The sequence below is a fragment of the Uranotaenia lowii genome, chromosome 2, assembly GCF_029784155.1.
Source record: "Uranotaenia lowii strain MFRU-FL chromosome 2, ASM2978415v1, whole genome shotgun sequence".
Taxonomy (NCBI): Eukaryota; Metazoa; Arthropoda; class Insecta; order Diptera; family Culicidae; genus Uranotaenia; species Uranotaenia lowii.
The window spans coordinates 437087072-437114801 of NC_073692.1; the positions used below are offsets into that span (position 1 = coordinate 437087072).

Genomic DNA, 27730 nt, shown 5'->3' on the forward strand with positions numbered 1-27730 from the left:
AAATCGTTTATTTTTAAGGACTTTCAAAGTCGAATGAAAAAATCGTAAAGTTGAAATAATTTGATAAAATGTAGATTGAAAAAAGTGACTGTAGCTGAAAATTGTCTGTTAATCATATGTTAGTTACGTTACGAGGTAACCAAAACAATAAACATTGTACAGATCGGTTGATAAACTAGAGGGATTTTATGATTGCACCATAACATCAAGATCTTGTAGGTATATATAATGAAAAAAAGATAAAAAATCTCAGAATTAAAGATCTTTTTTATGTAAAAATATTTTAATTTCAACAAACTTTTTATGTTCTTTTTCAGATCTGTGATGAAGTATGCATCCGTTTGGGTGTGTATTCTTACATTCTACAACTTACAATCCTCGTCGCTAGCTGCCATCGTCCCTCCGCCATGGAGTGATCCAAACAAAAATCCTTGCGCCAGTGAACCGGGAGGCTGGCAGTTGCTTTATTGGGCACCATTGAAAAAATGTTTTAAAATATTTCAACTTGGATATCCATGTCCGGACACGATGGAACTTAGCCCAGTCGGGGTTGGTCACACAAGTACTGGTTCAACGGCTGAGTGCAGGTGCCCTCCAGGTACGGCACAATCACCCCTTAGCAAAAAGTGCCACACTCTCTTCGAACGAGGACCATGCGACTTCGGCCAGTATTTCGCACCAATAGCAGATTCGGAGGTCAAAAGTGCCATGTAAGGTAGTTAATTTTTGCTTCGAAATTTTAAGCCAATTTTTTCCATTTCAAGACCTAAACAACGTTGGGGTATATGCAAAACAACAGAAATTTGTGAAACCGGAATGGTACATTGGCCAAAAGACAATAAATGTTACCAACTATACACCAAAGGACCTTGTCCTAAAGGAAAACTCATTAGTTTAGATAATAACGGCATCGCAAGATGCAAGGTAAGTCATATGTAATTATATTCCTGATATCTATCTACTACTTGAATAATATTTTTTAATTGTAGTGCGAGAACGATGGTGAGCTAAGCAACTATTTCCACGAAGAAACGGAAAGTTGTCACGAATTTTTCACCAAAGGTCCATGTTTGAGATCAGGAGAGCTGTTTCTACCTTCAAAGAAATGTGCCTGCCATCAACGACTGCCACATTTTCATAACGAAACAAACCTATGTTATGAACTTGGAACAATTGGTCCATGCCCAATTGGACATTCTTTCATTATAGCTGACAAACGGGGTCAACAAGAGGTCACATCGATGAAAGCGGAATGCCGATGTAAAGAGAACTATGTCAAATGGAAAGATGGATACTGTTACAAACTTTACACCCAGGGGCCTTGTGAACCTGGATCGTTTGTTATGAATTCTAATGAGTGCATGAAAAATCCTTGCGAAAAAGGAAGACTTTACTTTCCTCATGAAAAAACTTGCTACAGAATAGGATCTCAAGGTCCATGTAGTTTACATCAAGTCGTCATATTTGACTTCACAACGCGCCCTTCTTTGGATGGAATTTCATACAATGGCATTTGTGGTTGCTCTGGAGTTATTCATAATCTTGACCAATCATGCACAGAAGACGATGTTCCTAAAAGTGCGTGTGATAGTACACCTGATATGGTAGAAATCAGCAAACAATGTTATAAGCTTTATACTCGTGGACCTTGTGGTCCTGGTCAGTGGTTAGAAGCTAAAAAAGTACCGACTAAAATTCGTGCCGCCATGTGTGTGTGCAGACCTGGATATACCCCATACGAAGCTCCGTTGCAAAATGGCGTAATTGGTTGTCAACCACCCAGTATTGGTCTTGCCAGGTATTTGAATAGTATTCATCTTAGAAATTCAAAAGCAGAAAATCTAACGCTAGGATCTTTCTAAGAAAATGTTATAGTTCTAACACGGAAATTACTAATAACTAACGGTAGGTAACCTAAACATTAAAATTCCTAAATAACAGCATGGTAAATCCTTCCTTAATGATGGTATTAATCGCACAATTTAGATAAATGTTTCCAAAATTGACAATCTTTGGAATATTCTTCATTTTAGATGGTTTATGAGTCTTCTTGGATTAGCACCGATGGAAACCGAAAGTTATTGAACTGCCAGCTAGAAAGTTAAACCAACGGAATAACACTAGTTTAAAAAAATTATAAACAGATTGGCGATAATGTACTGCAAATTATGCTTTGAAGTTGCAATGCACGAGACAACCTAAGTCTATACATAACGTTGTAAACGAGTGCCATGAATCTTAAAAAAATATTTGCAACCGAGATATTTCAGTGAATCGTCAGTATCGACTGAATAGGTTAGTTGAAAAATTAAATAAAATAAAATAAAATAAAAACAAAAACGAAACATTACCAAAAAAACACTTACTCGAGTTTCTTTTGAAGCCGATTGATTGTATCTCTCATCCCTGATCGCTCTGTTTTATAGTTGCTCAGTTCAGCCTCAATGACAAACAATTTTTCGGTCTTTTTATCTAGTTCTGCCTGAAAAAAATAAATTTGTAACATAAAACGTCATTCTCGGGCTTTAACATCTTACCAATAATTTATCGTTTTCGTGCTGCAATGAAGCGTTTGAAGCCTTCAAAATCTTGATGTCTCCTCTCAGTTTACTAATATCCTTATGCGCATTTTCTATAGTTCCATCAACTTCGCACAATTTTGCCTCCGCACTATCTAATTGATTTTCGGAACACAGCAAACGGCTTTGTTGCTGTGTCAGAGCGCGTTCGGTTTGATCTTGCAAAATCTTCAGCTGCGAGTGACTTGTTTTGAGCTTACTGAAATTGTCTTCACTTTCTTTCAACCGTTTTTTCAAGTCCTGGTTTTCTTCCCGCACGAGCTGTACTGTTGTATGCGAAGAATTTTGACCACAAAGAAGATCACGTTTTTCAGCTTCTAAATTCGCAATTTGAGCACTATATCCTAAAATAACTTCCTCGTGCTTTGCTTTTTCTTCCTGTTGGCTTTTTGTGGCAAGTTTTAATTTGTCGCGTAGCGAGTTCCTTTCAATTTCCAGTTGTTGTACTTCCCGTTTAGCAGCATCTCTTTCTCGTTCCACTCGATGGAAAGCTGACTGCACAGATAATGAAGATTGAGCGGAAGTTGCTGAATCTGCAGTTTTTAAACGGCCACCGCAATTGAGGCCTTTCTTGCTTAAACTAAGCTCACTTTCTAATTGAGAAATTTTCATATCTTTTTCGGTGAAATTTCGTTGAAGTCTCAACAGTGATTCGCGCAACTGCTTATTTTCATCGCTTAAAAAATCAAGTTCGGATTTCATTGTTTTATGCGATTCTTCCAGAGCAGCAAATTTATCCTTCCACCTACTCGAATCGTGTTGAACTTCCTCATGGTTATTCGAAAGCTTCAGTTTAGTTTTCCAATATTTGTTTTTGAGTTTTTCATAATCGCACAGTAACGTTTGCTCCCTCTGACGAAGTTCGTTCAACTGTGTGTATAAAACACGTTTTTCTTCACTCGATTGTTTTAAAGCAGTATTCAAAGTGAAATCAGCAGACCCTAACGAAGCTGATGAACTTGAGGGACCTGTCTGCAAGGATTTCACTTCCAACAATGTTTCCAACTCTTTGATTCTTATGTTTGATTGCTGCAGTTTTAAACGTAAATCGGAATTTTGTTTATCCCGATCTAATATGTTCAAATTTGCTTCAGACTCTACGTTGAGTGCCACATTTTCAATCTCTTTTAACTCTTGTTCCAACAATCGATTACGTTCCGAAAGCTTTTGAATTTTTTTTGAGGCATTTTGTTGACTGTCAAGTACTTCTTGAAGCTGGTTTTGAATTGTCATTTTCTCTGATTGTAATTTTTCTACGTCTATTGAAAGTGTACTGATATTTTTATAGCAACAATCCTTAGCTAAAGCTGCAGCTGGCCGTCCACCGGCTAATAAGGCACCTAATCTTTGAATTTCCCGATCTCGATAATCTATCTATACCAAAAAAAGAGAGAGGTGAAAGATTTTTATTAAAATTTAAATGAAATATAGAAAGCCATTTTTCATAGTAAATATTACGTCTACAAATTTTGTCTGTAAAAACTTTTCTATTCTACCCTCTTTTAACAACTGAAATAAAATAAAATAAAATAGATCGAAGCGATCAATGTATGACCAAAGCCATGATTTTGACTCCATCAAACTTAAAGTTCCGAGTGTTCAAAATGACAGAGCCTGTTGAGTCTAAAAATAATAAGCATAAAATACTTTAAGCAACCCTAAAACTACGTAGCTTAGAGATTCATACATCCTATGATGACAATATGGTTGGTCGAACATACATCCAGTTTGTGATCTGAATTCACTTCTTGAACAACCAGTGACCTGGGTGGACGTTTTAAACAATAACAGAGCCTTCCCAATCCATTTGTAACCCATTGAATTTAAAGCGTTGAATAAAGATTTTAGAGTATTAAGATTCGCAGGTTAAACGTTTCTTAAAGAAATCGTCGTGGACGTTAATGGTAGATTTATAGATTTATTAAAACAAGATGTACTTCTAAAATAAGCAAAAACGACTAATTTTTTATAAAATGAAGAAAATCCGTGCATCCATATACGTAATAACCCCACCATTTACTTTTTACCCAAATTTTCTTCCGAACCTATAGTAGATATATTCTTCGTCTTAAGTACGCAAAAAAGTTAGTTGAATGGCGGCACCCATGATAAATTACTGTATTTATATAAAAACTTTTCTTTTGAAGCTTCAACAAACCAATATTTGTTATTTGCATAAGAACTAGAGAACAGTGGGTGCTAGAAAACTCCTGCTGCGACAAAATTGAGTTGGAACCGTGCTTCCATAGTCAATTGCCATATTAATAAAACATGTTTTTTTAGAAAATTTATAGAAATATGTACTTAATTCTTACGATTCGTCAACTTTACGGAAATGAAGTGATTCCGTGCACTAATGGTGGAAACTTTTCTAAATTCGATAAATAAAATAGTCTGTAATATTTAAGTTCACCAGTCATTCTGACTGTTCACGGTCCGAATATGTACATATATTCAATTTGTTGGCCCTTCTAGTGTTAAATATTATTATCGATAAGGTGAATTACACAATTTTAACAATACATAGATAGCTAACTACTGAAAAAAGAAAATCTGATTCTTTTTCAGAAACAGCATTTGAACAAGAACTGCGCGAGAATTAGAGCACTCAGATTAAACAAAGTATTGCAAAGCTAAAATGTTAAAAAGCCATGAAAATGCAGTGCATGTCTATCTCGACTTTCACTAGACTACGTACCAACGGAGAAGTAGTTAAGTCATTGCTGAATGCTGTTGGAGTAATTTTTTTTATAACGAATAACACAACTGAACAGGTTTTAAAACACCACTTTAAATAGTTAATTTTAAATTATCTGAAATTATAAGAATTATCTGGAATTTTTTGAATCCATGTATGAATCTATTAACTTAAGATTTTCTTTAGTGGAAACATTTTAGTGAATTTTATAAAAAAAAAAAAAAAGTTTAAGTATATTTGGAACCGCAATAACATTTTTGTGATGACACTTATCTTAGTGAGATTTGGAGTTGAAACGTTTTTCTGATTTAAGCTAAAGGAAAATTAAGGAAAAAAATCTTCAAAAGTAAACGTAGTTTAAAAAAATTTGTTTTTTAACAGCAAGTAAGTTGAGCCAGCTTGCCTTGTTGGGCAAGGGTTAAAATGTTTCAAGTTCCAATTCGTGTTCTATTTTTTTTCATGCTAAAAGTCGTCGCCAAAGTTCCAGGTCGGTCATTTTTTCGGATTCCGTAATAACTTCTTCTCCTGAATCCTCCTGTCTTAAAATCCCATTCACAATTCAGATTCAATGCAAGTCCCTACAACTGTTCGATCTAGCTTAAATTTTTCATGTTATCTTCTTTCGGGTCTATGATTTTTAAAAGTTTCAGAATAGAACAATTTGAAACAGAAATATATAAAAAATAAAAAAAAATTTAAAAAAAAACATTGCTTGTCCATTGCACTGAATCAATTATACAGATACAAATTAAAACAATTGAACAACAAATCTTCAAAAAAATTTAAGTGTATGCGGAATCACCAACCAAATATTTCAATTTTGCCTGAAAATGACTCTTGAAAAAATAGATGTTCTATTAAAAAACAGTGTTACTGTATTTTTTTTCTTTTAAATATCTTCTATAAATACACCCTCTGTGCACAATTGTACATGCTAAAAAAATTTCGCATCCAATCTCTTAAAAAAAAATTTATTTTCATTTCTTTGATCAAATTGCTTCAAATTTTTCCTTTTAGATGTAATGGATTAAAACAATTGTATGTCAACCTTCCCGCTTTCATTTTTTATAAAACACCCGCAAAATTGTGATACCCATGTCCAATATTTCTATTGCCTCATGTGCATCAGAAAAAAAAATCATATTTTTGATACGAAAATTGTTGCGATCATTAACACAAAACATAAAATGGCATTATTTTTGAAAATCGGTCTTTTGGTTTTGATTTTATCAGCAAAATGCGAATCCGGAACAATATGCTCAAAACCGAAGAAAAGTTAGAAGGCAATCACATCACATTACGTCGCCATGTGCGGTACAATTTAGCAAGGAGCCTAAAAAAAATTAAATCTAGTTTGCATATCATCACCATGTGCATTGAAAACATGCTTGGGTGAGAAAAAGGCGCCCAAATTTATGCGAAATTTTCCTAGCGATCCCTGATCAGTGTGCTTTGGTTACTATCCTCTCAGAGCAAGTTCACTGGTGTTGGGAAAAAGGGGTAGAAATTTTGTCACTTTTAGCACACTTCGAAAATATTGCCATGCAAAAACATTTTCAAGATCTGTGGCCTTCAAGTTATTTAACAACACGTGTTGTAGTTTCGCATGCTGTTATGCCGCGTGCCCAAAGATCTTTAAAACATTTTTGTATGGTCAAATTTTTAAAATGTCAAAATTTCTATCACTTTTTCCCAAAACCAGTGAACTTGCTCTCGGGATGATTGCTTGCTATGCGTCAAGATGAAAAACAAACCCACTATAGCCAAAAAAAAATCTTTGAAAAATGAATGCCATGACTTCTAAATTGCAGATTTTGAATCGAAAATCGCTCAGACATTTTGACATTTTGAAAATTTTGCCATGCAAAAATGTTTTCAAGATCTTTGGGCGTTGTATTTTTTTACAGCACTGTTTCTATTTCAGCCGTATGTTATAGAAATATTGCTATATTTGCATCACAGCATGTGAAACTACAACACGTGTTGTTAAATAACTTGAAGGCCACAGATCTTGAAAATGTTTTTGCATGGCAAAATTTTCAAAATGTGTTAAAAGTGACAAAATTTCTACCACTTTTTCCCAACACTAGTGAACTTGCTCTCAGAATAATAATACGTGATATACAGTATGCTACGACCACCTCCGATTCAATTGGAGTAGTTATACCTAAGTTGGTACAAATTCGTAACGCCATAAAAAAATGTAATCCGAACGAACAAACATACACGCAAATCACTTTTCAGTTTTATATATAGATGAATCAGTAATAACGAACCAGCCAAAGACTTTTACTCAAAAATATCCACACGCTTCCGAGTTAATTTTATTCCAGTGTCGTTTTCAAACAACTCTATTCATTAAAAGGTTAAATCAGCTCTGTACTAAATCAACGATCATTAAACAAACTAGCACGAGTTTGCTTATTAATTATCATGAGGAAGTTTTCATAACAGGTACGGTAGTAGGGTATCATGCTTGTTTTAGAGATTTGAATGATATCCTATTTTGTCAATAGGCATACATCAATTTCCTTTAGAACCCCTTTCAAACAAACGAAGAATATGGAATAGTTGAGTAAAATAAAAAAAAACATGAAAACTTAACACGACGTACAATTTTCTACTACGTCTCAAACTTGTCAGGTAAGATGAATCAACAAGAGCAATTAAATTAGATTAACCGTTTTTGTTTTTACAATTCTAATATGAACCTTCAAGGTATAGAAACAAGTTGTTTAGAGATAACAATTCTAAGCTGTTTATAAATGGGAAAAATGTTTGTTAAACATTTTATGCTACAAAGTGGCACTTTGCCTGCTCATTTAAGCCTCAATGAGTGAGCATTTTTGGAAATAGTTTTGAATAACGATCAACCAATGTCATTCTCAGTTCACAACAAAGTGCCACTAGACCAGTGCTCACTTGAGTGACCAGCGTGTTGAATTTTTGGGAGGAACCACAATACGATGGCATAAAAGTGAAAGCGTCAATCATCGAGTGTTGGCACTCCATAGCACATCTCACCCCGCCAGAGAGAGCGCCAATGCAAATAGCATAGTCAGCAGGCTTTCGTTCAGCAATTTTAATATGCACCTTACAGGAAGCGTTTCAGTTTAACAACAGACCTCGATAGCTTCAGACTTGGTGAAAAAAATGGCAGTTTTTTCTTACAAAACTATGCAATCCGAGTTGATCCCTCATCTGGACACTGGAATGCACGACCAGCAGATCGAGATCGAATTGGCTGATACCTCTGAACTTCCGGTTGGTGAACGTAACATCCGACCAGCGCATTGTGTTGTGAGTAGCAAATTTCTACAGGCAGCGGAAAGAATTCACAATTTTACAGTGTACGAAGATGATGTTTGGATTGTAACTTTTCCCAAATGTGGTACAACATGGACCCAGGAAATGGTTTGGCTGATTGATCATAATTTGGATTACGAAACAGCGCGTAACGTCAATCTACTACAACGGTCTATATTTTTTGAGTAATATAAATTTTTAATAGAGTTTAAGAACAATTAATGTTTTTAATTGTAATCTATTTCAGATTGTCGTGGATTATTAAGAAATATGATGGTGATACTCTTGAGCAAGTGGAAAAACTTCCGCGTCCGCGTCACATCAAGTCCCACCTTCCTCTGGCCCTACTTCCGCGTCAGCTGTGGACGGTGAAGCCTCGTATTGTTTATTGTGCTCGCAATCCGAAGGATGTTGCAGTTTCGTATATGCATCACTATCGTCATCTTCATGCTTTTCAAGGGGACAATAAAGTGTTCCTAGAGGCACTTTTGACCAACCAAGTACTCTGGTGCCCCCAAGTTCAGCATACTTTAGACTTTTGGAACATTCGCCACCGAGATCATGTGCTTTTTCTTCATTTTGAGGATATGAAGAAGGTAATAAAGACGAGATTTCTTAGCGATTTTATTGTTTATCTTTGTTTTTTTTTTTGCAAACAGGATTTGAAGCAGATTGTTAAACAAGTTAGTGAGTTTTTCAAGAAATCTTTCACCGAGGAACAATTAAACCAACTCGCTCATCATCTATCATTTGACACCATGAAAGGTAAATGATGTCTTCAATTTTTTAACGCATAAAATGTATTATGCAACACATGAGATCTTATGTTTTGTAGTATCAACAGTGGGAGTGAAATTATAAATGGCGAGAAAGTACGATTGGAAAAAAATGTACCTTTTATCTGATTAAATTTAAACTAAAAATTCTGCCTCCTGCTTGTTTTCATGAGTTCGATATAGGACGTTAAATTCTATTTTTCATTATTTCAGAAAACCCATCCGCCAACAATTCACTTCTTGTTAAAACACTCGCTTCTGTGGGAAACAGACGGATTGATTTTGAGTAAGTGCAATTCTACACATAATTCAAAGCAATAAACAATTAACGGTATTTCATGTTTTTAGTTTTATGAGAAAAGGAAAAACTGGGTGCTACAAAGATGAATTACCAAGCGATTACATTACTCGTCTGCAAGAAGCGATCGATGTTCAGCTCAAAGGTAGCGATTTCAAATTTCGAGAATAAAAAGATGTATATTTCAAGCTAAGCGTTACGAGATATTCTGTTTATTGGACTGATGTTTTATTGAGGTGTTACGGGTACCTTCATCATGGGGTTCGGAATTGTTTTGTATTTTCCATTAACAAATAAAATGATGTTAAAAATACACGAATTTCTTTTTTTACGCATTTTTTTACATTTACATTTTTTTGCATTTTTTTATTCAAATTGAAATTATAAGGTCAAACAACATTTCTGAAATATTTTGAGGCCGTAGGTGGAACTGAGGAAAACTTCGAAAGTTAATATACTCAAGTAAAACATTTAAAAAACAAATAACAGATCCTTTTTTTAGAGGATTTCGAAAAGCGAGACCGAATCAAGACTCATCCTTTACAAATTATTTTGTTAACCTTTTTTCTAAGATGTTCAATCAAGAGCAAAAGTTCTGTAACTTGAACCTTCGCTTATCCAGGTTCGACTGTACTTATGCCATGACCGAAATTCTATATCAGGACCTTTGGCCAAAAAGACTTACGCTCTAACCTTTGAGTCAAGGCCGCTGGCTCTAATCAACCTTACAATTTGAATCGAAATTTTATTTAAAAAAAATCAGTCCTAAATACAATAATCTGGGACCATTTTAACAAGTTCCTATTTGAATTTCAAAATGTTTATCAAAAATATCATATTTACTGATCATTTTCTACCAGTTATATAATTTTTGTCATTTTTTGTTATTTTTGTAATACAAATTTGTAATTTTTTGTCATGATTATCATTAATATAATTTTTGTCATTTCTGTCTTTTTTGTTGCTTTTGTAACTTTTGTCATTTTTGTCAATATGTTATTGATGTCACATTTGATTGTCATTTTTGCCATTTTGTCATTTTTGTCATTTTTGTCTTTTTATCATTTTTGTCAATTTTTTCATTTTTGTCATTTTTGTCATATTTGTCATTTCATTTTTGTCTTTTTATCATTTTTGTCATTTTTGTAATTTTTGTCATTTTTGTCATTTTTGCCATTTTTGTCATTTATGTCTTTTTGTCATTTTGTCATTTTTTTGTCTTTTTGTAATATTTGTAATTTTTGTCATTAACATCATTAACATAATTTTTGTCATTTTTGTCATTTCTGTCAATTTTGTCGCTATTGTCACATCTGTCATTTTTGACAATATTGTTATTAATGTCACTTTTGTCATTTTTGTCATTTTAGTCTTTTTCATAATTTTTGTCATTTTTGTCATTTTAGTCTTTTTCATAATTTTTGTCATTTTTGTCATTTTTGACATTTTTGTCATTTTTTGTCATTAGTGTCTTTTTGTCATTTTTGTCATTTTTTTCATTTTTGTCATTTTTGTAATTTTTTATCATTTTTGTCATTTTTGTCATTTTTGTCATTTTTGTTATTTTTGTCATTTTTGTCATTTTTGTCATTTTTGTCATTTTTGTCATTTTTGTCATTTTTGTCATTTTGTCATTTTGTCATTTTTTTAATTTTTGTAATTTTGTCATTTTTGTCATTTTTGTCATTTTTGTCATTTTTGTCATTTTTGTCATTTTTGTCATTTTTGTCATTTTTGTCATTTTTGTCATTTTTGTCATTTTTGTCATTTTTGTCATTTTTGTCATTTTTGTCATTTTTGTCATTTTTTTTCATTTTTTCATTATTGTCACTTTTGTCATTTTTGTCATTTTCGACAATGTTGTAATTTTTGTTACTTTTGTAACTTTTGTCATTTTTATCATTTTTACCTTTTTTTGTCATTTTTGTCATTTTTTCATGATTGTCACTTTTGTCATTTTTTCATTTTCGACAATGTTGTAATTTTTGTTACTTTTGTAACTTTTGTCATTTTTATCATTTTTACCTTTTTTTGTCATTTTTGTCATTTTTATACTTTTTTTTTCCTATTTTGTCATTTTTGTTATTTTTGTCATTTTTGTCATTTTTGTCATTTTTGTCATTTTTGTCATTTTTGTCATTTTTGTCATTTTTGTCATTTTTGTCATTTTTGTCATTTTTGTCATTTTTGTCATTTTTGTCATTTTTGTCATTTTTGTCATTTTTGTCATTTTTGTCATTTTTGTCATTTTTGTCATTTTTGTCATTTTGTCATTTTTGTCATTTTTGTCATTTTTGTCATTTTTGTCATTTTTGTAATTTTTGTCATTTTTGTCATTTTTATCATTTTTGTCATTTTTGTCATTTTTGTCATTTTTGTCATTTTTGTCATTTTTGTCATTTTTGTCATTTTTGTCATTTTTGTCATTTTTTTCATTTTTTCATTATTGTCACTTTTGTCATTTTTTCATTTTCGACAATGTTGTAATTTTTGTTACTTTTGTAACTTTTGTCATTTTTATCATTTTTACCTTTTTTTGTCATTTATGTCATTTTTGCCACTTTTGCCATTTTCGTCATTTTTGCCAGTTTTGCCATTTTTGTCATTTTTATACTTTTTTTTCCTTTTTTGTCATTTTTGTCATTTTTGTCCTTTTTGTCATTTTGTCATTTTTTTAATTTTTGTAATTTTTGTAATTTTTATCATTTTTGTATTTTTTGTCATGATTGACAATATTGTTCATATTGTCAATCATGCCACTTTTGTCATTTTTGTCATTTTTGTCACTTTTGTCATTTTTGTCATTTTTGTCATTTTTGTCATTTTTGTCATTTTTGTCATTTTTGTCATTTTTGTCATTTTTGTCATTTTTGTGATTTTTGTCATTTTTGTCATTTTTGTCATTTTTGTCATTTTGTCATTTTTTTAATTTTTGTAATTTTTGTAATTTTTATCATTTTTGTATTTTTTGTCATGATTGACAATATTGTTCATATTGTCAATCATGCCACTTTTGTCATTTTTGTCATTTTTGTCACTTTTGTCATTTTTGTCATTTTTGTCATTTTTGTCATTTTTGTCATTTTTGTCATTTTTGTCATTTTTGTCATTTTTGTCATTTTTGTGATTTTTGTGATTTTTGTCATTTTTGTCATTTTTGTCATTTTTGTCATTTTTGTCATTTTTGTCATTTTTGTCATTTTTGTCATTTTTGTCATTTTTGTCATTTTTGTCATTTTTGTCATTTTTGTCATTTTTGTCATTTTTGTCATTTTTGTCATTTTTGTCATTTTTGTCATTATTGACAATATTGTTCATATTGTCAATCATGCCACTTTTGTCATTTTTGTCATTTTTGTCACTTTTGTCATTTTTGTCATTTTTGTCATTTTTGTCATTTTTGTCATTTTTGTCATTTTTGTCATTTTTGTCATTTTTGTCATTTTTGTCATTTTTGTCATTTTTGTCATTTTTGTCATTTTTGTCATTTTTGTCATTTTTGTCATTTTTGTCATTTTTGTCATTTTTGTCATTTTTGTCATTTTTGTCATTTTTGTCATTTTTGTCATTTTTGTCATTTTTGTCATTTTTGTCATTTTTGTCATTTTTGTCATTTTTGTCATTTTTGTCATTTTTGTCATTTTTGTCATTTTTGTCATTTTTGTCATTTTTGTCATTTTTGTCATTTTTGTCATTTTTGTCATTTTTGTCATTTTTGTCATTTTTGTCATTTTTGTCATTTTTGTCATTTTTGTCATTTTTGTCATTTTTGTCATTTTTGTCATTTTTGTCATTTTTGTCATTTTTGTCATTTTTGTCATTTTTGTCATTTTTGTCATTTTTGTCATTTTTGTCATTTTTGTCATTTTTGTCATTTTTGTCATTTTTGTCATTTTTGTCATTTTTGTCATTTTTGTCATTTTTGTCATTTTTGTCATTTTTGTCATTTTTGTCATTTTTGTCATTTTTGTCATTTTTGTCATTTTTGTCATTTTTGTCATTTTTGTCATTTTTGTCATTTTTGTCATTTTTGTCATTTTTGTCATTTTTGTCATTTTTGTCATTTTTGTCATTTTTGTCATTTTTGTCATTTTTGTCATTTTTGTCATTTTTGTCATTTTTGTCATTTTTGTCATTTTTGTCATTTTTGTCATTTTTGTCATTTTTGTCATTTTTGTCATTTTTGTCATTTTTGTCATTTTTGTCATTTTTGTCATTTTTGTCATTTTTGTTACTTTTGTCACTTTTGTCATTTTTATTATTTTTACCTTTTTTGTCATTTTTGTCATTTTTGTCATTTTTGTCATTTTTGTCATTTTTGTCATTTTTATCATTTTTGTAATTTTTATCATTTTTGTCATTTTTGTCAATATTGTTCATATTGTCAACCATGCCAATTTTGTCGTTTTTGTCATTTTTTGTCATTTTAGTCATTTTTGTCATTTTAGTCAATATTGTTCATATTGTCAACCATACCAATTTTGTCGTTTCTGACATTTTTGTAATTTTTGTCATTTTTTGTCATTTTTGTCATTTTTGTCATTTTTGTCATTTTTGTCATTTTTGTCATTTTTGTGATTTTTGTCATTTTTGTCATTTTTGTCATCTTTGTCATTTTTGTCATCTTTGTCATCTTTGTCATTTTTGTCATTTTTGTCATTTTTGTCATTTTTGTCATTTTTGTCATTTTTGTCATTTTTGTCATTTTTGTCATTTTTGTCATTTTTGTCATTTTTGTCATTTTTGTCATTTTTGTCATTTTTGTCATTTTTGTCATTTTTGTCATTTTTGTCATTTTTGTCATTTTTGTCATTTTTGTCATTTTTGTCATTTTTGTCATTTTTGTCATTTTTGTCATTTTTGTCATTTTTGTCATTTTTGTCATTTTTGTCATTTTTGTCATTTTTGTCATTTTTGTCATTTTTGTCATTTGTGTCATTTTTGTCATTTTTGTCATTTTTGTCATTTTTGTCATTTTTGTCATTTTTGTCATTTTTGTCATTTTTGTCATTTTTGTCATTTTTGTCATTTTTGTCATTTTTGTCATTTTTTCTTATTTTTTCTCATTTTGTCATTTTGTTATTTTTGTCATTTTTGTCATTTTTATCATTTTTGTAATTTTTATCATTTTTGTCATTTTTGTCTTTTTTGTCAATATTGTTCATATTGTCAACCATGCCAATTTTGTCGTTTTTGACATTTTTGTAATTTTTGTCATTTTTTGTCATTTTTTGTCATTTTAGTCATTTTTTCCATTTTAGTCATTTTAGTCATTTTTGTCATTTTTGTATTTTTTGTCATTTTTGTCATTTTAGTCATTTTAGTCATTTTTGTCATTTTTGTCATTTTTGTCATTTTTGTCATTTTTGTCATTTTTATCATCTGTGTCATCTTTGTCATTTTTGTCATTTTTATCATTTTTGTCATTTTTGTCATTTTTGTCATTTTTGTCATTTTTGTCATTTTTGTCATTTTTGTCATTTTTGTCATTTTTGTCATTTTTGTCATTTTTGTCATTTTTGTCATTTTTGTCATTTTTGTCATTTTTGTCATTTTTGTCATTTTTGTCATTTTTGTCATTTTTTGTCATTTTTGTCATTTTTGTCATTTTTGTCATTTTTTTCATTTTTGTCATTTTTGTCATTTTTGTCATTTTTGTCATTTTTGTCATTTTTGTCATTTTTGTCATTTTTGTCATTTTTGTCATTTTTGTCATTTTTGTCATTTTTGTCATTTTTGTCATTTTTGTCATTTTTGTCATTTTTGTCATTTTTGTCATTTTTGTCATTTTTGTCATTTTTGTCATTTTTGTCATTTTTGTCATTTTTGTCATTTTTGTCATTTTTGTCATTTTTGTCATTTTTGTCATTTTTGTCATTTTTGTCATTTTTGTCATTTTTGTCATTTTTGTCATTTTTGTCATTTTTGTCATTTTTGTCATTTTTGTCATTTTTGTCATTTTTGTCATTTTTGTCATTTTTGTCATTTTTGTCATTTTTGTCATTTTTGTCATTTTTGTCATTTTTGTCATTTTTGTCATTTTTGTCATTTTTGTCATTTTTGTCATTTTTGTCATTTTTGTCATTTTTGTCATTTTTGTCATTTTTGTCATTTTTGTCATTTTTGTCATTTTTGTCATTTTTGTCATTTTTGTCATTTTTGTCATTTTTGTCATTTTTGTCATTTTTGTCATTTTTGTCATTTTTGTCATTTTTGTCATTTTTGTCTATTTTGTCATTTTTGTCATTTTTGTCATTTTTGTCATTTTTGTCATTTTTGTCATTTTTGTCATTTTTGTCATTTTTTCTTATTTTTTCTCATTTTGTCATTTTGTCATTTTTGTCATTTTTGTCATTTTTATCATTTTTGTAATTTTTATCATTTTTGTAATTTTTATCATTTTTGTAATTTTTGTCTTTTTTGTCAATATTGTTCATATTGTCAACCATGCCAATTTTGTCGTTTTTGACATTTTTGTAATTTTTGTCATTTTTTGTCATCTTTGTCATTTTTATCATTTTTGTCATTTTTGTCATTTTTGTCATTTTTGTCATTTTTGTCATTTTTGTCATTTTTGTCATTTTTGTCATTTTTGTAATTTTTGTAATTTTTGTCATTTTTGTCATTTTTGTCATTTTTGTCATTTTTGTCATTTTTGTCATTTTTGTCATTTTTGTCATTTTTGTCATTTTTGTCATTTTTGTCATTTTTGTCATTTTTGTCATTTTTGTCATTTTTGTCATTTTTGTCATTTTTGTCATTTTTGTCATTTTTGTCATTTTTGTCATTTTTGTCATTTTTGTCATTTTTGTCATTTTTGTCATTTTTTCTTATTTTTTCTCATTTTGTCATTTTGTCATTTTTGTCATTTTTGTCATTTTTATCATTTTTGTAATTTTTATCATTTTTGTAATTTTTGTCTTTTTTGTCAATATTGTTCATATTGTCAACCATGCCAATTTTGTCGTTTTTGACATTTTTGTAATTTTTGTAATTTTTTGTCATTTTTTGTCATTTTAGTCATTTTTGCCATTTTAGTCATTTTAGTCATTTTAGTCATTTTTGTCATTTTTGTAATTTTTGTCATTTTTGTCATTTTTGTCATTTTAGTCATTTTTGTCATTTTTGTCATTTTTGTCATTTTTGTCATTTTTGTCATTTTTGTCATTTTTATCATCTTTGTCATTTTTGTCATTTTTATCATTTTTGTCATTTTTGTCATTTTTGTCATTTTTGTCATTTTTGTCATTTTTGTCATTTTTGTCATTTTTGTCATTTTTGTCATTTTTGTCATTTTTGTCATTTTTGTCATTTTTGTCATTTATGTCATTTTTGTCATTTTTGTCATTTTTGTCATTTTTGTCATTTTTGTCATTTTTGTCATTTTTGTCATTTTTGTCATTTTTGTCATTTTTGTCATTTTTGTCATTTTTGTCATTTTTGTCATTTTTGTCATTTTTGTCATTTTTGTCATTTTTGTCATTTTTGTCATTTTTGTCATTTTCGTCATTTTTGTCATTTTTGTCATTTTTGTCATTTTTGTCTATTTTGTCATTTTTGTCATTTTTGTCATTTTTGTCATTTTTGTCATTTTTGTCATTTTTGTCATTTTTGTCATTTTTGTCATTTTTGTCATTTTTTCTTATTTTTTCTCATTTTGTCATTTTGTCATTTTTGTCATTTTTGTCATTTTTATCATTTTTGTAATTTTTATCATTTTTGTAATTTTTATCATTTTTGTAATTTTTGTCTTTTTTGTCAATATTGTTCATATTGTCAACCATGCCAATTTTGTCGTTTTTGACATTTTTGTAATTTTTGTCATTTTTTGTCATTTTTTGTCATCTTTGTCATTTTTGTCATTTTTGTCATTTTTGTCATTTTTGTCATTTTTGTCATTTTTGTCATTTTTGTCATTTTTGTCATTTTTGTAATTTTTGTAATTTTTGTCATTTTTGTCATTTTTGTCATTTTTGTCATTTTTGTCATTTTTGTCATTTTTGTCATTTTTGTCATTTTTGTCATGTTTGTCATTTTTGTCATTTTTGTCATTTTTGTCATTTTTGTCATTTTTTCTTATTTTTTCTCATTTTGTCATTTTGTCATTTTTGTCATTTTTGTCATTTTTATCATTTTTGTAATTTTTATCATTTTTGTAATTTTTGTCTTTTTTGTCAATATTGTTCATATTGTCAACCATGCCAATTTTGTCGTTTTTGACATTTTTGTAATTTTTGTAATTTTTTGTCATTTTTTGTCATTTTAGTCATTTTTGCCATTTTAGTCATTTAGTCATTTTAGTCATTTTTGTCATTTTTGTAGTTTTTGTCATTTTTGTCATTTTAGTCATTTTTGTCATTTTTGTCATTTTTGTCATTTTTGTCATTTTTGTGATTTTTGTCATTTTTATCATCTTTGTCATTTTTGTCATTTTTATCATTTTTGTGATTTTTGTGATTTTTGTCATTTTTGTCATTTTTGTCATTTTTGTCATTTTTGTCATTTTTGTCATTTTTGTCATTTTTGTCATTTTTGTCATTTTTGTCATTTATGTCATTTTTGTCATTTTTGTCATTTTTGTCATTTTTGTCATTTTTATCATTTTTGTCATTTTTGTCATTTTTGTCATTTTTGTCATTTTTGTCATTTTTGTCATTTTTGTCATTTTTGTCATTTTTGTCATTTTTGTCATTTTTGTCATTTTTGTCATTTTTGTCATTTTTGTCATTTTTGTCATTTTTGTCATTTTTGTCATTTTTGTCATTTTTGTCATTTTTGTCATTTTTGTCATTTTTGTCATTTTTGTCATTTTTGTCATTTTTGTCATTTTTGTCATTTTTGTCATTTTTGTCATTTTTGTCATTTTTGTCATTTTTGTCATTTTTGTCATTTTTGTCATTTTTGTCATTTTTGTCAATTTTGTCATTTTTGTCATGAATTACTTCAATTCCATGATGGAATTATGATGAAAATTATAATCCCGTTATGATTGCATTGTAAGAGCAAAGAAGCAGCATCACTGCATTCCACAAACAGCCTTTCGCTATTTTCTTTGATCGACCTGCATGACCACATTAGGATGACTCGAATTGGCATCTGAAGAATTAAAAAAAAGTCCAAACATTTTTTTTCTGCAGTCATAACTACGACATACTGTACATAATTCCATAATTGAAATTTAAAAAAATTAAATAAAAAAACTGTTTGAAAAATAATAAAACAGCTAATAACGCATAATAACATGCGTATTCGAAAAGATATCAATTAATTGATTATTCTTACAAGGAATGTATTATTGTTAATAATATTATATCTTATTAGACACAGATGTTAACCTTCAATTTTTAAATTCAATGGTTTCATTTGTTTATTTCATCCCTTTATTTAACCACTCTAACGCATATGCACATTTCGCAAAATTATCGCAGAACTGTTGGAGCATCGAGGGCAGTCTACTTCAATCGTAGTTGAAGGAAAATAACTATTCTAGCTTAGTTCGTCAATCCGTGAGGTAGGCTTTCTGCAATATCCAACAAGAATGTATAATTTTGAAAAATTAGATACGGAAGTTGTTCGTCGTATTGAATGTCCCGGTACTGAAAGACATTATAAAGTTAGTCTGGCTAAGGGATTTTCGTCAGATGCTCCTAATATTCTACGAAATTCAGCGGAACAAAAATTCAGCATAATGATCGAGACATATTTGCCTCTAGCAGAAAAGATTAAAAAATTAACGGTTTATGAAGATGATGTGTGGGTGATAACCTTTCCAAAGTGTGGTACCACATGGACCCAAGAAATGGTTTGGCTTTTGAACAACGAACTCAACTTTAAAAATGCAAAAAATACACCACTGGAAGAGCGTTTTCCATTTCTAGAGTAAGTAAAATTTGTAGAAAGGAGCGTGTTTGGGATTTAGTCCAAACAATCTAGTTAATACAATTAGTTGGATCGAGAATACCGCGCGATGCTGCGCGCGCAAAAACTGTTAATTTGTTATGCAAGCAGCATGATATCACTTAAACAATTTTGCATATCCGGTCCTCAGAACCAGAAAGGCACAAGTGCACAATTTATCAAACTTATGTTAATAATGCCAAGTTATTACTCTTTTTAGGTGCTGTTCAAATTGTGGTTTTTGAATTTTTCAATTTTTATCTTCATGGTAATTTTATTGAATAAAACCCACAACTTTTCAAAATAGTTATGAAAATTCGCCTGATCTCTTCCAAAAAGATTTAATGCACTTGTGACCCAACTGTCTTTTAGAGCATCGCATAACTTTCGTATAACAAAGAAACCTTAGTGCAAATCACTAATTGAAACTTTCAAAAAGACTGACAGGTGCCCTAACCTTGATCGGCGGTGATTCGGTTGGTGACGTCGAACGTTTGTCTCGCCCGCGTCACATAAAATCACATCTTCCTGCCATGCTGCTACCAGATCAGATATGGCAAGTTAAACCCAGGATCATCTATGTGGCCAGGAATCCGAAAGATGCTGCTACCTCTTTCTTTCATCACTATCGTAACATTGTTGGATACGAAGGCCGGAAAGAGCACTTTTTCGATGCCTTCCTTACCGACAGTTTAATTTATGCACCTTTCAGTGGCCATGTACTAGATTATTGGCGTATTCGGGATGAACCAAATGTTCTTTTCATTACCTATGAGCAAATGAAACGAGATTTGGGACAGGTTATCGTAACAGTGTCTTCGTTTTTAGGAAAATCATTTACCGATACCCAAATAGACCAACTGACTCAACATTTATCGATAGATTCGATGAGAGGTGAATGCCCATATTTATTATTTATATGCATCGACTTTCTTTGATAACGCTATTGGAACTTCCAGCGAACAAAGCGTGTAACATGGATTTATTAGTGGAATGGGCAAGACAAACAAACTACAGCAAAAAACGTCAAGAGAGTGATGGAAACCAATTTAAGTAAAAACTGTTTCTTATGCTGTTTTCACAATGCACTGTAATTCTATTTTTTTTATTTTAGATTCATACTATTTTTTTTTATTTTAGATTTATACGAAATGGTAACATTGGCAATTACAAAGACTATATGGATGATAACTACATACAAAAGTTCAACGAATATGAAACAAAATTAATAATGGACAGTGATTTAAGTTTTAATATTCAATGATTAATGGTTAGCCGACTGTACTTTATTAAAATTATTATAGAATTAAATTTTATATAGAAATTGCATCAAACGTTGGAAACATGTAAAACTTATGCTATTAAAATCTTCTTTTTGCAACTTTTAGTATAAATATTATTTAAAATATATCACAATTTCAAGTTTGCGTGTTTGTATAAATTTTGATGAAGTAGTACTAAAAAAATGTATTTTTACTATGCTGTCCCTACTTGCATAACAATCTCATATGCACATTCGTCATTTTTCAGTTCGTTATTTTGGTTATAGGACTACATTATAAAACAATATAAAAAAGATAATATTACGAATTTAGTTACTTTTTAAGGTTCATTTTCGGCGAAGATTTTATTCAGTTGATGAAGAAATATTGAAAATAGTCTTCAAAGACAGGTTACACAGATAGGGGGATGACTTCGAAAAAAAAACACACTACCAGATACATTAAAAAAAAAAAGATTCATGTTACAGCATGGATTCATGATGTTCCCCCAAAAGTATGTTTTATAGTTGTTCAATGCTTTAGAAAATTCAGAAATAATTTATTGACATGGGACTGTTATGCGGGTAGATTTGAAAATGGTCTCGAATATACCCGCATAACAGCCACATAACAAATATTTAAAAAAATGCTCCAGGTCGTAACCAAAGCACAATCTTGGAAATTTCATATTTTTTTTCATTTCACTGTTTTGCGAATAGGGGCAGTATAGAAAATGTAAATAGTTCATTATAGGGGAGATGAGGGCATAATGGGCACCTTAAGGAAAATGCTTATTTAACCATTGAGAACAGCTGTAATATGTGAATTACATCATTGTTTCGTGTTCCGACACTCAAATAGTCTATTGTCTAATTGGATGAAACTTGAAAAAGTAGATAAAAACGTTTAAAGATGCATTTTAAAAAATTTTGCCGAAAGCTGAAAACCAGTCACTGTAGAGGCATAATGAGAAACCCCCCGAGGCAGTATGAGCACCATTAATGAAGGCATAATGAGCATTTTCTGCCGGGAATCTAGCAGCGAATCCGACTCGATGAAGTCAATTGAGTAATAGAGCTACAGCTCAACTTGTATCGTCTGACGATTTGGCCTATTGGTTAGATGTCGGAGAGATAATCAGTAGGCTCGAGTTCGATTCCTGGTGAAGGTGATTTTTTTTTCTTCATTTATCATTTATGATCATGATTGCACTAAACGGTGAGGCGTAGATTCATCAAACAAAGCAAAAACAAAATAATCTAGGTCTGTTTGTAGAATTCAAAGAATTAACACATGTTCATACATTATGTTTCTGGTGTTTTGTTTGACGGATGATGCTTTGATGCTATTAGCCGTGTAATGTAACAATTAAAAAAATCAATCATGAATGCTATGTGCAAAAAAAAAATCCCCTCGAACAGGAATCGAACTCGAGTCTACTGATTACCTCTCCGACATCTAACCAATAGGCCAAATCGTCAGACGATACAAGTTAAGCTGTAGCTCTATTATTCAGTTGACTTCAACGAGTTGAATTCGCTGCTAGATTCTCCGGCAGAAAATGCTCAATATGCCTTCATTGAAAGTGCTCTGTTCGCCTCTAGTGAACAAATTAAAGTAAAAACGCGTTTTACAATTGATTAAAGTGAAAAATCAAAAATTTTATGATGCTGAAAATTTAGAAACAATGTGTAGATCATGTTGCAGTGCGTACATTTCAGATCAAGATGATTTAAAGGTCATAAAAGCTTATTTGGTGGTGCTCAAAAATTATAATATTTTCGTCACTTGAGAACCTAGCTGGTTATTATTTAATATTTCTGTAAATATGAAAAGGATATTTCTTTTTTGGTGAAAAATTAATACTATAGGTAGTACGAAACAAGTCCTCATGAAAATTTGTTTAAGAAAATACGTACTTATGTAGAAAAATGGACTTCTCATTATGCCTCGGGTGCTCGTTATGCCCTCATCTCCCCTACTGAGAAATTTTCATCATACCTTTATCAATGCTTCGCAAAATATCTCATTGGTTACTTATCAGCCACCAAGAATTGAACTCTTGCGCGGTCAATGACAGCGGCAGTTAGTTATAACGCATCTGGATTACAGCAAAAGATAAGGACGACACAACAGAACGTGTACGTACATACAAGTAATTCAAAACATTTGTATCGAAATAAAAAAGGTAGATATAAATTTCGAAAAAAATGTGTTACACAAATTCAGGATGGGAGAAGACAGTCGATGGTGAAAAAATCGGAAAAGGCAGATTCATAAAATAGCCCAAAAAGGCTACCTTTGACAAACCATCATCGTTAGTAAATTGATTTTTTTGGGTGATGCATTAGTTGATCGATTTTTCGGTAGATGTCAAATCACCTCCTAAAGTTTGTTCATAAGGCTGGAACAAATATCAATTTCTTCTTTTGTCACCCCCCCATCGAAATTTCCAAAATCCCGAAGGGGGGCAAAATAAAGTTTAAAGTATTTTAAGTAAATTTCAAATAAAAATTCAAATATTCGAAAGATCACTAGTCCAAAAACTAAATTTAGGAAGATGGAACTTAATTCACATTTTGTATTCTTGATTTTATTGATTTTTTCGATAAAAAAAAAATACTTGCTATATAGGTTTTATGCAATGATATAGTTTGCAATTTGGTTACATACAAGCTTTTGTGCAATTTATTCCAATTTATTTGTTTTTCGCGTTATTTTGTATTGCCCCTCCCCCTCGCGATATTCCAACTCCGAGTGACAAAAGAAAAATTTGAAATTTGTTCCGGCCTAATTTATAAACGCAAACGTCGTCAAAAAAAAAAATCACTTTGACCGAAAAAATTATTTTGCGAACCCGTAAATCGAACTATTTGGCGCCCAAAAATGAGAACAAAAAATCGAAATTCCATCTAGAAGCTGACATTCTAAGATAAATCTGTAATAATTTATTGCAATAGACAACACAATACACACACTAACAAGGGGTCACATCGTTTTTATATGCGGCAAAATCAAAATTCAACTAAAATGTAGTTTTTTTTTCCAAAACCGTATGCCCTTTTTTGCCTAAAAAGAGTCATTAAGTAAATTTCGAATCATTTGCTAAAAACTGATAACGAATATGTGGATGTTTGATTGAATACCAAGGCAAAATCATGCAAAACAAAATAAAAATAAAGCCATACATTTTTGAAAGATACATTAAACCATGGATGGCCGACATTTTCAACAGGCGGGCCAAATATTGGAGATGAGATAGGCTGGTGAACCATCATTTTTTTTTTAAATAATCAGAGCAAATAAATGAATACGATTTCGTTTTCATTTCATTCAATTCATTCTGTGTCTGTCCAGACCTAATAGAATATAAATATTTGTTATATGGAGCAATAGTTATGTCAAATACACATAAGTTTTAAATTTAAGTTTCAAACTCCTGTTGGGTTTTTTTTTTTTTGTAGAAACAATTTTTCAAAATATAAAAATTCTGGTTTTTGATTTCTGAATCCTGTTGAGTTGTCTAACTTTTCCTTTAAAAAAGGACAAAGAAAATGATGTGATTATATGTATCGACTGCGAGTGTTCTGAAAAAAAATTTCAACTCACTTCTAACATGTGCGTATTGCTTCACGAATGCCCATTTCAGATGTTGTAATTTAATCGGAAGCGCTGCACAAAAAATGAATGATCAGTTATACTTTTGCAAAACCATTTGTTCAGAAACTTATTTTAAAATTATTATTTCAAAAGTTAACCAGACCTCAATCATTGATAGTTTCAAAGCTGAATTTATTTCAACAATTCAATATGAAGTTTCAAATGAAATGCATGCAATAAAATCGGATTTTCAAACAGTGACCGCCGGCTATAGAAACATCCAAAGAATTCCTTTCTACTAAACTTGATACTTTTCAAACCGTTTTTAAAAGTTTGAAGAGGTATTTGATATAAGATTTTTACGTCGAAAAAAACTATATTTGAAATCCCCATGACTTTGAAATTTTTCAGCAGATATTATAACATGGCACATCGAAACGCATTGACTGTGTTTTCAAGTGAAATTTAAAAAAAAGAAGCTAGCACCATCTGCAAAAAAATAGCAGATTATAAAATTTTGATGATAATCTGAAGACCTCGATCGGTATGACGCCTGAAGGGATAACGAAGGAGCTGTTATCGTGTTATCGTGTAACAACCAGAGAACAATGACCTGAACTTTCTGTTCAAGGCCGTTCAAAGGCAACTACCTGATGCTGGCTCACTTCCAAAAGTACTACAAAACTCCGAAGTACAAATTGCACGACATATCCAGCACACAAAATCAAGCTTGTAACACTTAGTATAGTAACCAGACACCAGGTAAGCCATGAGACGCCGAACCGCCATTTTGTTCCCGCTGAAGCACGGAATACCAACTCCTGATTCATACAACGACGAAGTCTTTGGTCAAAAGCAACCGTTTTGCGGTACAGAAACGATCCTTTGTCCCTGATCCCTGGTCCCTGAATCAGCCTTGGTTCGGCCACGATCGCCATGGATAGCCGTTATCATCTGGGTGATCATTCGTTGAAGGTTGTGGTCGATTCCGATCTACGAGCCCTTTGGATCGAACAATCTTTTTTTTTATTTCTGAAGTCTTTGACTATTGTCATACAGACTGATTGCTTAAGATTAGCTTATAATTAAATTACATAGCAATTAAGTTAGGTGACGTCACGGATTGCACATTTAAACTTAGATTTAGTAACATGATAGTCAAACAAGTAAGAAACAGCATTGAAAACTTCACAACATCGAAAGAGGGGGTGATTCTGTCCGAACACTGTCCTGCTTCTTGGCAGCCAAAACATGGTTTGATTACGCAGTCGGCGTGCTGGAACGTATATGCACGTATATGTTCAATTTCGGAGCAATTGCGGGCAGTCAACGACATTAGTCAAGATGTCGTAGACGAAGGTGCGCTGTAGAAAAGTTCTTCTTTGGCTCAAAGACGTCATTGATAGCAAGGCACACCTCTCAGAATAGGGTGGTAACCGTACGGGATCTTGCCATGGCAATCGACGCAGTGCGTAGCGGAGGAATTTTTTCTGAATCCTTTCGAGCCTTTCGCTGTGGACAGAGTAGTAGGGTGCCCAGATTGGTACCGCGTATTCCAGAACACTGCGTACCAATGAGCAGAAAACTGTTTTCAGAGCATACGGGTCCTCAAAGCTGAGTGTATTTCGCCGCAGGAAGCCGAGCAAAGCAAAGGCTTTGGCTGCAGTAGTCGCGGTGTGTTGAACAAATGAGAGCTTTTGGTCAAACGTTATTCCGAGGTCTTTAATAAAGGTTACTCATTCGAGAGAGGTGGCACTCAAACCGTAGTCGTAGACAACAGAGGCTCTGGTCCTAAAAAAGCTTATGCACTTACATTTTTTGGCGTTAACTTCCATACCGTGTAATCCACACCATACTAATAATCGATTGACGTCCTCCTGAAGCGCAACACAATCTAATATCGAATCAATGGTCCGGTAGATTTTAAGATCATCTGCGAACAGCAGTTTCGGCGACTGAAGGAATGTAGCTAGGTCGTTGATAAAAATCACGAAGATGAGCGGTCCAAGATGACTACCCTGCGGAGCACCAGACGGCATGTCGAACAAGGAGGAGTGAGTCCCACGAATGTTTATATAGCCTTGACGGTTCAGCAGATACGAGTACAGCCATTTAGTTGCCCACTCGGGAAATCCATATCGATTAAGTTTTTCTCTTACGATTCTGTGAGGTACTTTGTCGAAGGCCTTGGCAAAATCTACGTAAATTGAATCCACTTGCAGTTTTTTACCTGTTGCAGAATGCAAATCGCTGGCATAGATGATTAGGTTTGTCAAGGTTGATCGTTTCTTGATAAACCCGTGCTGGACTTCGGTGAGTATTGGAGTGGCTGCTGAATAGATTCTCTCGTATATCAGGACTTCTAGCACTTTGGAAAAGCAGCAAAGAATCGATATTGGCCTGTAATTCTCCACACGATGAGCATTTCCTGACTTATGGATCGGTGAGATTGATGCCCCCAACCAGTTCCTCCGTTCTCGTAGCCGAGATTCCCGAAAAGAACATCCCGGTTTCCGGTAGGAATTGGACCGACAGAGCCGTTGTCGAGCAGCAGCATTGCCCTCGTCGAAGCTCCGCCATCATCAATAGCGATAACCATGGCTTGACCCTTACAGGTACCGTATTCGTCTGGGACATTACTAGTATTGCGCAACATAACCGAAGAATTGAGGCATTTTAAAATATCGAGAAGTGCATATTTGGGGTTTTCCTGATCTTGAAGTTAGAACTCCCTGCGATTTCCTAATGCTAAGGGAGGGAGGCCTAGAAAAGGGTAGTAACGCCGGTGGGGTGGTAGGTTTCATACGTACAAAGTAGATAAACAAGGCCAGATTTCTTCCACTTCTTAAAAATTTGATTCTTCTTTCAAGAAGAAAGTTAATTTTTAAAATTTTTGTGAGAATAAACGGCCTTGATTGCAGTCACCCTCCGTTTGCATTTGCCCGGCGTACCTTATATAGAAACCTGTAAAATGTACAGAGACCTCAAACACCGGTCACGGTATTTGTCATAAAAAATAAGGTTTGGCAGAAAATTGCTAGTGTTGCCATTTATGAAATGAAGCCTAAAAGGATTTGTGTCTATAAAAATAAACTTATGCTCACCTGCTTTTTGTATGCTTCAATGACATCGTTTTGATTTTGAGTCTCCACCTGTAAGCGCTCGATTTCCAGTAATACTTCACCTTTTCGAGGATATCTGCAAGGACATCTACACCTGTTTTCGCGGCGTTCCTGATTATTGTCGCAACACAATGGAGGTTGATAATAACCGGTCCGCACAGTAGACACGAAAGGTTTCCGCTCTGTAACCAT

At 31.5% G+C, this 27730-nt stretch overlaps 4 protein-coding genes across 7 annotated transcripts; 3 read left to right on the forward strand and 1 right to left on the reverse strand.

Moving 5' to 3' along the window:
• On the forward strand, nucleotides 1–2359 carry LOC129744876 (uncharacterized). 3 transcript variants are annotated; one of them, XM_055737619.1, is made up of 5 exons: nucleotides 1–219; nucleotides 318–710; nucleotides 765–924; nucleotides 990–1905; nucleotides 2034–2359. In XM_055737619.1, exons 2-4 carry the CDS (start codon nucleotides 325–327, stop codon nucleotides 1860–1862), a joined length of 1419 nt encoding a protein of 472 aa, XP_055593594.1. In that variant the 5' UTR covers nucleotides 1–219; nucleotides 318–324; the 3' UTR covers nucleotides 1863–1905; nucleotides 2034–2359. The 3 variants fall into 3 exon arrangements, with proteins under 3 accessions (XP_055593594.1, XP_055593593.1, XP_055593595.1); XM_055737620.1 differs by having other exon boundaries at nucleotides 5–219; nucleotides 990–1798; XM_055737618.1 differs by having other exon boundaries at nucleotides 990–2359.
• LOC129743558 (centrosomal protein of 135 kDa) lies at nucleotides 2346–27730 on the reverse strand. The gene is made up of 3 exons (XM_055735595.1): nucleotides 27521–27730; nucleotides 2538–3953; nucleotides 2346–2482 (listed from the first exon to the last, which is right to left on the reverse strand). The coding sequence occupies exons 1-3, from the start codon at nucleotides 27728–27730 to the stop codon at nucleotides 2363–2365; spliced, it is 1746 nt and encodes a 581-aa protein (XP_055591570.1). The 3' UTR covers nucleotides 2346–2362.
• On the forward strand, nucleotides 8161–9970 carry LOC129744879 (sulfotransferase 1B1-like). The gene is made up of 5 exons (XM_055737623.1): nucleotides 8161–8768; nucleotides 8831–9179; nucleotides 9243–9348; nucleotides 9573–9645; nucleotides 9708–9970. Exons 1-5 carry the CDS (start codon nucleotides 8431–8433, stop codon nucleotides 9826–9828), a joined length of 987 nt encoding a protein of 328 aa, XP_055593598.1. The 5' UTR covers nucleotides 8161–8430; the 3' UTR covers nucleotides 9829–9970.
• On the forward strand, nucleotides 19105–20907 carry LOC129744877 (luciferin sulfotransferase-like). Of its 2 annotated transcripts, none has more exons than XM_055737622.1 (4): nucleotides 19105–19536; nucleotides 19994–20448; nucleotides 20514–20607; nucleotides 20669–20907. In XM_055737622.1, the coding sequence occupies exons 1-4, from the start codon at nucleotides 19196–19198 to the stop codon at nucleotides 20781–20783; spliced, it is 1005 nt and encodes a 334-aa protein (XP_055593597.1). In that variant the 5' UTR covers nucleotides 19105–19195; the 3' UTR covers nucleotides 20784–20907. The 2 variants fall into 2 exon arrangements, with proteins under 2 accessions (XP_055593597.1, XP_055593596.1); XM_055737621.1 differs by having other exon boundaries at nucleotides 19110–19536; nucleotides 20695–20907.